Source organism: Lithobates pipiens, unplaced genomic scaffold (genome assembly GCF_037356315.1).
Source record: "Lithobates pipiens isolate NorthernLeopardFrog02 unplaced genomic scaffold, aLitPip1_a1.2 Scaffold_16, whole genome shotgun sequence".
Classification (NCBI taxonomy): Eukaryota; Metazoa; Chordata; class Amphibia; order Anura; family Ranidae; genus Lithobates; species Lithobates pipiens.
In genome coordinates this window covers 365514574-365527343 of record NW_027507748.1, presented here as the reverse complement: position 1 = coordinate 365527343, position 12770 = coordinate 365514574, and the positions used below count along the sequence as shown (strand labels likewise).

Here is a 12770-nt window from a genome sequence, read left to right as displayed (position 1 = left end):
AAGCAGGAGGGTGCTGATAGGGCCACCCACTGAGTGAATTTCAGGGACTTCATCAAGAATCAGTCAAATCTTGCTCTGTGTATGGCTAGATTTAGGAATCAGCTTATCTAATCTAGGGGCAAATCAAATACCAATTACACTCGTGGGGTTAATTTACTAAAACTGGAGAGTGCAAAAACTGGCGCAGTTCTGCACAGAAATCAATCAGCTTCTTTAATTAAACAAGCTGAAGTTAGAAGCTGATTGGCTAACATGCACAGCTGCACCAGATTTTGCATTCTCCTGGTGTCCGCACTATGCCCTTCAGTTCCTGTCTAGTGACAGGCGTCAGAGCAGGATGTGAGTAGTAAACTCCCAAGCTATTAAAGTGTATGTAAAACCCAACCACGGGTTGTCAAACATAACATTTAGGCTTTATTCACACTGCTGTGGTACAAATTACAGCCATTTATGAGTATGACTGCTGCGCAAATTCACAGTGCAATTTTTGATTGCAATTCTAATGCAAATTTGACGTGAGGGGATTGGGCCACAGCTGCAATTGTATGTCTGTCCAATAGAATGTGAACACAGGATTGCAATTTTAATCCGGTCCCACTGAAGTCTAATGAGCCAAATTCTCACCTATAAAACTCGCACATAACCCTTTCTTTTTTTAGCCGCAATAGAGAATCTCACTGCATTGACGTGAACAGCCTTCATTGAAAACAATATTATTTCACATGACATGTGAATCAATGCATTTGGAACGGATGAAAATCGCATCAGAATTCACATCAGTGTGAACCGGACCAAAAAGCATTTTGTTGTATCTGTATAATTTCAAAGGAAAAAAAAAACAAACACAGTTGATCCTGTCAGAAATTCAGCACTGTTCCCTGTCTGCTGCACACGTCCAGTGTTATCTCAAGGAAAGTAATTAGCCCTCCTAGCTCCTATTATGAACTACAGAATTTTTGTCCATGTTGTGGAGATGTAGGAGTGGGTGATTTTGATTAGCAACGGAAAACTGAGCAGGGCTGACTACACGTAATCGATTCAAACCAACATATCAGATTTTTCATTCAGTTATTGCCAGAAATTATAGCCGCTAGCAATAATCACTGTTTTTTCCTGGCAGGGACGGCTCCCTATGCCTCTTCACTGGGATAACACAATAGATCTAGAGGAGGGTTTGCCCCATTAACAGACTGTGCTGATAGGGGAATTTAGCGATATTCCTCAATGTAATGCTAGGTTGCAGAAAAGAAAGTCGCACCATCTATGGCCAGCTTTAGTCCAAAATGTTCTGTGCTGTCAGCCTACATCAGGACTTAGGAGCAGAATACATTACTGGCAGATCAACGTGTATTTTTCTGTACCTTTTCAGACCATTTAATGAGATCAAATACAGGGAAATATGCTTATATTTCAAATATGTACTGCCTAGTTTTAAAATTCGATTTTGCCAGACATACAATTTTAAATGTTTTGTGCGGAGATTGGAATTAACAGCCTAAAAAACAGACTGGGACCACATTAGGTAGAAATTCTTAAACTGGCTAAAGGCCACAGAGAAAAAGAACAAACCATGGAAAGTGCAAAAAAAGTCCGGTTTGACATTCTTGGTTTATCACATACATCCTTAAAATGCCCATTAGCTTGACATTTTAAGACTAAGTGCTTGTTACATATGTACAGAATCCCTAGCTTACAGAAGTCTTGTTGCATTGCACTAAACACAAATCACTAAAACCTATATGCAAGAAAAAAGGATTCTACATGAATTTGCGACAGGTAGGAGGATGTGGTAAAAGCCAGTACTATGCTATTAGTTTTCTGGTGAGGTACAAGAGCTATGCAAGTGCTATATAAACTGCAGGAGTATACAGCTCCTCAGCCAATGCCCCGTAGAGACATATTAGTCGGCCTAATGGAACTTGTACTGTATAGGTCTGATCAATGACAGTTACTATATATCTCTCCAATATCTTACCAGCATAAAGTGTTGCTAAACCCACAACAGTAAAATGATAATCAGTCTGTATATGCATTAAATCATGCTCGTTATACTTGCTGTGGAACCCAAGAGGTTAATCCTGCATATTGTGTAAAAAGGCCGTTTGATCCTGCCTTCTCTTATCCTCCCCTTCTTCTACTGTCCCCAATCCATCTTCTGATAGTACAGAGCCTTGAAAGAACTCTGCACATGCTTTTTTTGGGGAGGGTGCATGTGATCAGCACTGTCTAGGCCAGTGATGGTGAACCTTGGCACCCCAGATGTTTTGGAACTACATTTCCCATGATGCTCAACTATACTGCAGAGTGCATGAGCATCATGGGAAATGTAGTTCCATAACATCTGGGGTGCCAAGGTTCATAATGACTGGTCTACACAGATGCTCAGGGGTCCTGCAAACTCATAGAAAAGTCAGAGGAGAATGAAAACGCCTCCTACGAGCTTTAAACAGTGCTTGGCTGACACTTAGGCTGGGTTCACACTGCAGCAAACTCCTGCTCACAGCGGGAGTCAGGGGCGTCTACATTCATCATTTCAGCCTGAATTTTTGTCTGAATTCGGACCTAAAATGGACCAATGGATGCACAGGACTCCTGTGCAATTCGCACCGGAGACACTGAAGATGTGAGAGCCAGTCACAATCTCCTGCTATGTGAATTGGATGCAGGGAAACCCACATCCAAGTCGCAACAGTGTGAACCCAGCCTGATAGAAGCCACAAGACTGCTATATACCGCTGATGAGAAAAGGCATTTAGCAACTTATATTTACTGTGGGAGACCAGATATAGTGAATGCGGGTCCTGGATTTAGTAACACTTTCATAGCATATGCAACAGGTCTCCATTCTCTATTTTACACTTGGGACATACCAGGGAGTCTTGTCTGCCCCAAGCAAAGAGTTGTACTGGTGTTATATACGACTGGTGCAGAATAAATGTTGGGATCGTTTCTGAGCAGCAGAGACCACTGGTTCAGATGTCAGGACTAGTTCCCAGTATTCTACATGAATAGCATCACCTCTGTCTGGGTTGTCCAGCAACCTAAACACACATGGCAAATCCTTAACACTTTCTTTTGTAATCCTAAAATGTTTGAAGTATTAGTGCTTGCACAAAATGACATGCATAACAATGGTGAAACCGAAGAAAACTCAGAATAAGCAGAATTCACCTGCTGTTTTGTATGATTGCTGAAAGTCTGTTACATTTTAAGTTGTTTTCTTCTCCCTCTTGTTATAATGGATAGACCAATGCCAAAAACAAATGATTTTTTTGTATCTTAAAAATACATCAATGTATCAAATGGATTCAAAGGTAACCTAACACAGAGGAGACCCCTGACCAACCTAAAGGATAACAGCAAGCATACAATATATTACGTTATGTTGCATAAACTTCATGTATTTAATCATTTTCAAATGGGCCAGATGATTAATCGCGTATATAAAACACAATTGGAGGCTATTTCCCTTTGTTAAACCTCTGAGATTAATCTCACAATCGCCTTGCATGGTAGAATGGTATACACTTCAAGATCTTTTAATCTCAGATTAAAAATCATTCATGTAGAGCAGACCTATAGAAACTGACACATTCACACAAAGCGCTTTTTGCCCATTACAGCATCAGCAAGGTCTAGGAAAATCATGTATTCCTTTTTTTCCATGGTACAGAGAAAACTGAGTAAGTTTGTTTATTAGTAGACAGGCCACTGGTTGGCATGATACATGGCTATGGCAGTGAGAATGTTACAAAAAAGAAAGAATTACAAAAGTAACGCCTGGACTAAATCATCAATGACTAATAGACTGGTTATATTACTGATACAAACCAATCCGGAAGTCTATAGAATTCTCATTTGTTTTATAGATGTTACATTATATATGATTGAGCAAAGTCCATGTTGAAGGCTTCTCCTGATAATGAGCCAAGTCATTTTCCATAAAGCTCACACACATCTGTCACAGCTTAATAAACCTGCACGTTTTCTAATGTAGGGTGCTGTGACTGACCCCAAACAACCTTATTCCATTCTTCTCAGCTACAAATGTCACTTGCTGCTACTATATTTACATTAGAAACAATGTTATGTGTTATTCCAATGAGGTTTACACAATTTCATCTTTTTTTCGGCTAGTAAAACACACTTGTTATTGTAGTGAAAGCTGACCTATAGTGCAAAACGTAATAGCAGATAACCCTCAAGTAGCATGTGGCTTCTAATCACTGTCAGGTGCCCGCTAAAAAAAAAAGGTAATGTGGGTGATGCCTAGTCACTGGTCATGTGATCTGTGATGGAGATTCTTAGAAAGGGTTATTCAGAGAGAACTGGCTAATTAGTGACTCAGCCTTAACAGTGAACCTTCCTGTAAGAATGAGTTCATGAGGCCAATGTCTTGTTCTGCTCAAATACCAAAACCTGTCATTTAAAAGTATATGTGCCCATGGTATATATTGCATTTACTAGCTCCTCCTTTCCTGCCTCATCAACATGAATGATGTTTTTAATTAAAACCTTTTTTTGTTGCATACTTTGTTTTAGACCCAGTGACATCATCATTGGGTCTCTGTGCTTCTATATGCAATGCAGGGAGATTATGACTGATGGGAGGGGCCTGAAGGGTGCTCTACATAGCTTCCTATAAACATCACTGCACCCTGCCTCAGTGTTCCTCCCAAGAGCCCTCAGCCCTGATACAAGCAGTGGTCTGGCTCTTGGGAGGTGTTGTGCAAATATCATTCTAGAACAGTGGTTCTTGACCTCAGTCCTCAAGTACCTCACACAGGCCATGTTTGCAGGTTTTCCTTTATCTTGCACGGGTGCTTTAATTCAGAGTCAATGGCTGGTATTTTGGACAGCTATTTTATCTAAGAGAAATTCCCAAAACATGGCCTGTTGGGGGTACTTGAGGACTGAGGTTGAGAACCACTGATCTAGAGGAGTGGCTGTTCTCACAAAGAATGCACTGAATATGCAGAATGCTTTAGACAACACCCACATGTAATGCTGAGCCTCTAGGACTGAAAAACTGAGATTCAATGAATGAAAGGGATGGGCCAGGTACAGCAAGGCCTTTCTCAACTTTTCCAACACAAAGGAACCCATGAAATACACTTTCTAGTCTCAGGGAACCCCTGCTAACAATGACTATATCTACAACTCATGATGCATTAGTTTGGAGGTCACTGGGAAGAATGACCCCCTTACAGATAGATAAAAAGACCAATGGTGTGAGTGGGAACTTATCCAAGAGGCAAACATTGCTCATAGTTCAAGAAACCCCTAGCAACCTTTAGAGGAACCCTAGAAACCCTGCTCTAGATGATGCTGGGCATCTGCCCACCAGGAAAAGAGATGGGCTCTGACTCGCGGCAGCTTCTAATGCATTTCTTAATGCAACAAGTCCAGAGCCTGTACAACTGTGCAAGACTAAAAGTAACTCTGCAATTCGGCTTTAAACAGCAAGTACATTTTTGTGGTACTTTCATATAGGTCTGCTATAAAGCTGTAATGTGTATTGAATTGCCTGCAGATGTCTGCTTCTGGTAAGAAAAGATATCCCTGCAGCCACCGCACACTGCCCTGATCGGTTACATTGTGGTGCTGTAAAGATTAACAGAAACTGTTAAAATTCGCAAAAGTTGCTCCAGCTGCCCCCTTCTGCTCCCTCCTCCATTCATATTACTATAATCACATAATGCATCACCTTCTGTGAATTGGCAATGGTGATGATGTCAGTCAGCTCCTCCTCCATTATGACGAGTTCTAGGAATGGTGGAATGAACAGAAGTGGGGCAGGTGGCTGACAACTTTTGTGATTAGTAGCAGCTTGTTAACCTTGGTAGCATCAGAAGACAGATGCCCAGGGCAGTATCCAGCGACTGGGAAGGAGACATTGCAAGAAGATTTTTTATCATTAGCAGACACCTGCAGGTAATGGAACAGACACCACTATACATAACTAATGTGTGGTACTGTATTCCAAAAAATAGAATAACTTCTAATAGTAATCATCTTCTATAAAAGTTATTGTTGGCAAAGTATTAGTATAGGTTTCTCGTCTAATATCCCTAGCACATGCAAACGCATTAGTTATACTAACACGTCAATGAGTAATGTGAAAATCCCCAAAAGTGGGCTGCAGCATCCACATTACTGACGTGAGGCCAAGAGCTGCAACCATTCAGCTGTTCCAGTTATGGCTGCACATTACAAATATTCCAATCATGATTCATCATTAACTCTTCCTGGCTGCTGTGCCTCTTTCCACTCTTCACATCTGCAAATACTGTTAACAGAGGACTGCACAACGCAATGAGGGCCTGTCACACTGCGCCAGTGATAAACCCAAAACACGGGTGCTTTTATCATGCGTTATACACCTTCATGTTGCGTGTTCCTGTTACACCCCTTATTCTTGCTGCTGCTACACCCTTGTTATACCTTTGCCTGTTAGAGCCCAAACTGTGTTACACCCAATGCTGCCTTGTGTTCCTGTTACACCCTACCTACAGTCATTCATTTACAGCTACATAAAGCACTGCGACACTATAGATCTGGGTAACTGCTGGTGGCTGGGTCCAGATTGCAACACTGGTTATAAATGAGAGTACTTCTTGGACGTTTTGAGCCCCTTTCACTCAGGCTTTCCAAGTTTCCCTGTCAGCGTTTCAGTCAGACAAGATTAGAAGTTCCATGCAGGTCTATGGGAGGTGGATGTTAGTGGACTTGTTTCAGTTTATATCCAACTACCTTCGAGTCCATGCAGGTCCAACAAAAAAAACAAAAAAAAAAACACAGAAAAGTGCTGTGTCCTTTACAGTTTCTGGGCCAAAGCGTGATGGGTCAAAGGTAGTCTAATGTAAACAGACTCAAGTCCATTTACATCTGGCTACCTATAGAGCCATCACAGGTCCGCCACAGTCTTTTCTCAAAATGCAGACAAAAACTGGACAGCATGAATATCACAAAACTGACACCCGTCCCATTCACCTCAATTACAGCACAGGATCTACTCATGGATCCCCTGTTGAATGGAGAGGAGCGCCCCGTGTCAAAGTAGCCCAACAGCCTAACGCTGGTCATACACTATACAACCTAACAGCACGGTCTCCTGTAGATTTACCAAACCTATATAATAATATGGGGACAAACCTTTTCATTGATTTGTTTCCAATCAGGCAATAGGCCTTGCACTACATATACAATCTGACAGTATAATTTCCTTTAACGTGACTTCTGATCAGGTCCACCTGTTTTCAGGCAGATCTGATCAGACCGTCGTCCATTCATCCCTATGGGCAGATGGGTGTAAATAGACTTGTGCCCGTTTACATCTGTCTACCTCCGATCTGATATACTATAAGGCCTATGGGCCAAATTCAGCCCACCAGGCCTTGCTATGAGGCCATTGCACCCATTTTTGCAGCTGGAACATGACAGAACTCCATTCCACCACCTCTGGCTCTCACCCTCCACTTTTGCTATCTGCTGTCACTCGTAAACAAAGAAGCACCCCTAAACCCCGCCCCCTGTACACAGTAAACAGTACATCTGTAAACAGCACACCCCTGTACACAGCACCCCCCCGTACATCTGTACACAGCCCCCCCCCATACACCTGTACACAGCCCCCCCCCCCCCATACACCTGTACACAGCCCCCCCCCCCATACACCTGTACACAGCCCCCCCCCCCATACATCTGTACACAGCCCCCCCCCCCATACATCTGTACACAGCCCCCCCCCCCATACATCTGTACACAGCCCCCCCCCCCCATACATCTGTACACAGCCCCCCCCCCCCATACATCTGTACACAGCCCCCCCCCCATACATCTGTACACAGCCCCCCCCCCCATACATCTGTACACAGCCCCCCCCCCCATACATCTGTACACAGCCCCCCCCATACATCTGTACACAGCCCCCCCCCATACATCTGTACACAGCCCCCCCCCATACATCTGTACACAGCCCCCCCCCCCATACATCTGTACACAGCCCCCCCCCCCATACATCTGTACACAGCCCCCCCCCCATACATCTGTACACAGCCCCCCCCCCATACATCTGTACACAGCCCCCCCCCCATACATCTGTACACAGCCCCCCCCCCATACATCTGTACACAGCCCCCCCCCCATACATCTGTACACAGCCCCCCCCCCATACATCTGTACACAGCCCCCCCCCCATACATCTGTACACAGCCCCCCCCCCATACATCTGTACACAGCCCCCCCCCCATACATCTGTACACAGCCCCCCCCCCATACATCTGTACACAGCCCCCCCCCCCATACATCTGTACACAGCCCCCCCCATACATCTGTACACAGCCCCCCCCCCCATACATCTGTACACAGCCCCCCCCCCCATACATCTGTACACAGCCCCCCCCCCATACATCTGTACACAGCCCCCCCCCCCATACATCTGTACACAGCCCCCCCCCCATACATCTGTACACAGCCCCCCCCCATACATCTGTACACAGCCCCCCCCCATACATCTGTACACAGCCCCCCCATACATCTGTACACAGCGCACCCCCTGTACACAGCGCACCCCCTGTACATCTGTACACAGCGCACCCCTGTACATCTGTACACAGCGCACCCCTGTACATCTGTACACAGCGCACCCCTGTACATCTGTACACAGCGCACCCCTGTACATCTGTACACAGCGCACCCCTGTACATCTGTACACAGCGCACCCCTGTACATCTGTACACAGCGCACCCCTGTACATCTGTACACAGCGCACCCCTGTACATCTGTACACAGCGCACCCCTGTACATCTGTACACAGCGCACCCCTGTACATCTGTACACAGCGCACCCCTGTACATCTGTACACAGCGCACCCCTGTACATCTGTACACAGCGCACCCCTGTACATCTGTACACAGCGCACCCCTGTACATCTGTACACAGCGCACCCCTGTACATCTGTACACAGCGCACCCCTGTACATCTGTACACAGCGCACCCCTGTACATCTGTACACAGCGCACCCCTGTACATCTGTACACAGCGCACCCCTGTACATCTGTACACAGCGCACCCCTGTACATCTGTACACAGCGCACCCCTGTACATCTGTACACAGCGCACCCCTGTACATCTGTACACAGCGCACCCCTGTACATCTGTACACAGCGCACCCCTGTACATCTGTACACAGCGCACCCCTGTACATCTGTACACAGCGCACCCCTGTACATCTGTACACAGCGCACCCCTGTACATCTGTACACAGCGCACCCCTGTACATCTGTACACAGCGCACCCCTGTACATCTGTACACAGCGCACCCCTGTACATCTGTACACAGCGCACCCCTGTACATCTGTACACAGCGCACCCCTGTACATCTGTACACAGCGCACCCCTGTACATCTGTACACAGCGCACCCCTGTACATCTGTACACAGCGCACCCCTGTACATCTGTACACAGCGCACCCCTGTACATCTGTACACAGCGCACCCCTGTACATCTGTACACAGCGCACCCCTGTACATCTGTACACAGCGCACCCCTGTACATCTGTACACAGCGCACCCCTGTACATCTGTACACAGCGCACCCCTGTACATCTGTACACAGCGCACCCCTGTACATCTGTACACAGCGCACCCCTGTACATCTGTACACAGCGCACCCCTGTACATCTGTACACAGCGCACCCCTGTACATCTGTACACAGCGCACCCCTGTACATCTGTACACAGCGCACCCCTGTACATCTGTACACAGCGCACCCCTGTACATCTGTACACAGCGCACCCCTGTACATCTGTACACAGCGCACCCCTGTACATCTGCACACAGCGCACCCCTGTACATCTGCACACAGCGCACCCCTGTACATCTGCACACAGCGCACCCCTGCACATCTGCACACAGCGCACCCCTGCACATCTGCACACAGCGCACCCCTGCACATCTGTACACAGCGCACCCCTGTACATCTGTACACAGCGCACCCCTGTACATCTGTACACAGCGCACCCCTGTACATCTGTACACAGCGCACCCCTGTACATCTGTACACAGCGCACCCCTGTACATCTGTACACAGCGCACCCCTGTACATCTGTACACAGCGCACCCCTGTACATCTGCACACAGCGCACCCCTGTACATCTGTACACAGCGCACCCCTGTACATCTGCACACAGCGCACCCCTGTACATCTGCACACAGCGCACCCCTGTACATCTGCACACAGCGCACCCCTGCACATCTGCACACAGCGCACCCCTGCACATCTGCACATAGCGCACCCCTGCACATCTGCACATAGCGCACCCCTGCACATCTGCACATAGCGCACCCCTGCGGATCCACTGCTAATCCGAACACAGCAAACTCCATATGAAAAGTGACTGTAGATCTCAAATCATCTATGTGAATGGATTGTTTAGGCTTGTCCTCATAGTTTTGGTAAATCTCACCACACACGTTATAATCTGACTGCACATTTTCCTTTGGATCTACCAAGTATACAGTGCAAGGGGGATGCCTGAGAGGACACAAACTGACTGGATTATTACAGTTTTGGTACATCTAAAAGTTGATTGTGCTGTCAGATTGTAACGTGTATGGTGTCCGTATGGGGATTGTACTGTGTATGGCCAGGTTGTATAGTGTATAGCAGCAGAAGGCTGGCTTCCCATGGTGTGTCAGTAATGAGATGGAAGTCGGTGCTGTCAGAGCTGAGTGTAGTAGGACTTGGCAGTGTCCCACCCAGGACTATTCCTTTCCAGTGTTTTCCTGTCACATCCCCTGTCATAGGCCTGTCACTGCCCTCAGCCTTCTCCTTATGAACACAGCAGCATCCATCCTAGAGGGAATGCTGCCAGCAGCCCCCCACGTCACATGCACAGCCGCCTGTACCTTTGTATCTCTCCAGCACTCCCTCATACGCCCGTACGAACTCGTTCTCCTGGTTCCGATCCACCGGGAGCTGCCCCGGGATATACCCGGACATGGCGACTTATCTTCCAGCTGTGTGCCCGGTGCCCGCCGGTCTGTCCTGTGCCTATGGATTCGACTTCCGGCTCCTGTCCCCGCCCCATCAGAGCTGAGGGAAGGGGACACCCAGCCGAGTGATAGGACAGTACACCTGGCAGTCTGGAGTGTGGGCGGACACACAGCGGACACTCGGGGAACTACCATCACACACAGCGAGGAGCATGGAGCCATCTAGAGGCAGCCGGCAGAATTACACCAGACCACACCAAAAAAGCTAAAAGCAAAACTTTTTTTTTTTTTTTTTTTTGTTCATTTTGAATAATTGGACCCCATACACACTATTAGATTTTTGTCTTCAGACTTACCAAAACCATATAATATGAGGTCAAACCTTAAGTGTTTCAATTTGTATGCAATAAGGCAGGCCCTTGCACTACATGGTTTTGGTAAATCTGAGGAGAAAAAGCTGCAGAAAATCTAAAAGTGTGTATGGGGCTTTAACCACTTAAGGACCAAGCTTCTTTCTGAGATTTGGTGTTTACAAGTTATTATTATTATTTTTATATAACCCCCAAACATTATACTTTTTTTTCTAACACCCTAGAGAATAAAATGGCGGTCGTTGCAATACTTTCTGTATTTGCACAGCAGTCTTTTGACTCTTTTTCAAATTAAAAAATAAGACAACAGTAAAGTTAGCCCAATTTTTTTTTTTTAAACATAGTTACATAGTAGGTGAGTTTGAAAAAAGAGTCCATCAAGTCCAACCTATGTGTGTGATTATATCTCAGTATTACATTGTATATCCCTGTATGTTGCGGTCATTCAGGTGCTTATCTAATTTTAGTTAGTTTTATTAGTTTTTTTTTTTTTAATTATCGATGCCCCCCGCTGAGACCACTGCCTGTGGAAGGGAATTCCACATCCTTGCCGCTCTTACAGTAAAGAACCCTCTACGTAGTTTAAGGTTAAACCTCTTTTCTTCTAATTTTAATGAGTGGCCACAAGTCTTGTTAAACTTTGAGAAAAAGTTTTATCCCTATTGAGGGGGGTCACCAGTATGGTATTTGTAGATTGAAATCATATCCCCTTTCGAGTGTCTCTTCTCCAGAGAGAATAAGTTCAGTGCTTGCAACCTTTCTTCATAACTAATATCCTCTAGACCCTTTATTAGCTTTGTTGCCCTTCTTTGTACTCGCTCCATTTCCAGTACATCCTTTATATTGTGAAAGATAATGTTAAGCCAAGTAAATTCATACCTAACATGTCACGCTTCAAAATTGCGCCCGCTAGTGGAATGGCGACAAACATTTCCCCTTAAAAATCTCCATAGGCGAAGTTTAAAAAATTCTACAGGTTGCATGTTTTGAGTTGCAGTGGAGGTCTAGAATTATTGCTCTAGCTCTACCGATCACGGTGATACCTCACATGTGTGGTTTGAACACTGTTTTCATGTGCAGGCGCTACTCACGTATGTGTTTACTTCTGCACGCAAGCTTGTCGGGATGGGGAGCATTTAAAAAAAAAAAATACCTATTTATTTTACCTTTATTTTTTATTTTTACACTGTTCTTTTAAAAAAAAAATTGTGTCACTTTTATTCCTATTACAATAGAAAATTGTAATAGAAAAAAAGTATGACCTCTTAAATTTGAGATCTGGGGTCAAAAACACCTCAGTTCTCATATTTACACTAAAATGCAAATAAAAAATAAAAAATCCCCCCCAAAAAAGTCCCTTTAAGAGCTGTGGGAGGAAGTGACATTTTTGACATTGCTTCC

At 45.4% G+C, this 12770-nt stretch overlaps 1 protein-coding gene across 11 annotated transcripts in view; it reads right to left on the bottom strand.

Annotated features, from left to right (window-relative positions):
* MACF1 (microtubule actin crosslinking factor 1) overlaps positions 1 to 12770 on the bottom strand; it is a 416995-nt gene that overhangs the window by 348734 nt on the left and 55491 nt on the right. Inside the window, exon 1 of one of the 11 annotated variants that reach the window (XM_077482049.1) lies at positions 10912 to 11080. The exons of the other annotated variants lie outside the window; for them this stretch is intronic. Coding sequence (XP_077338175.1) covers positions 10912 to 11005 — 94 coding nt within the window. The 5' untranslated portion in view covers positions 11006 to 11080. Of the gene's footprint in view, positions 1 to 10911; positions 11081 to 12770 lie in introns of those variants that run through there. 11 annotated transcript variants of the gene reach the window in all.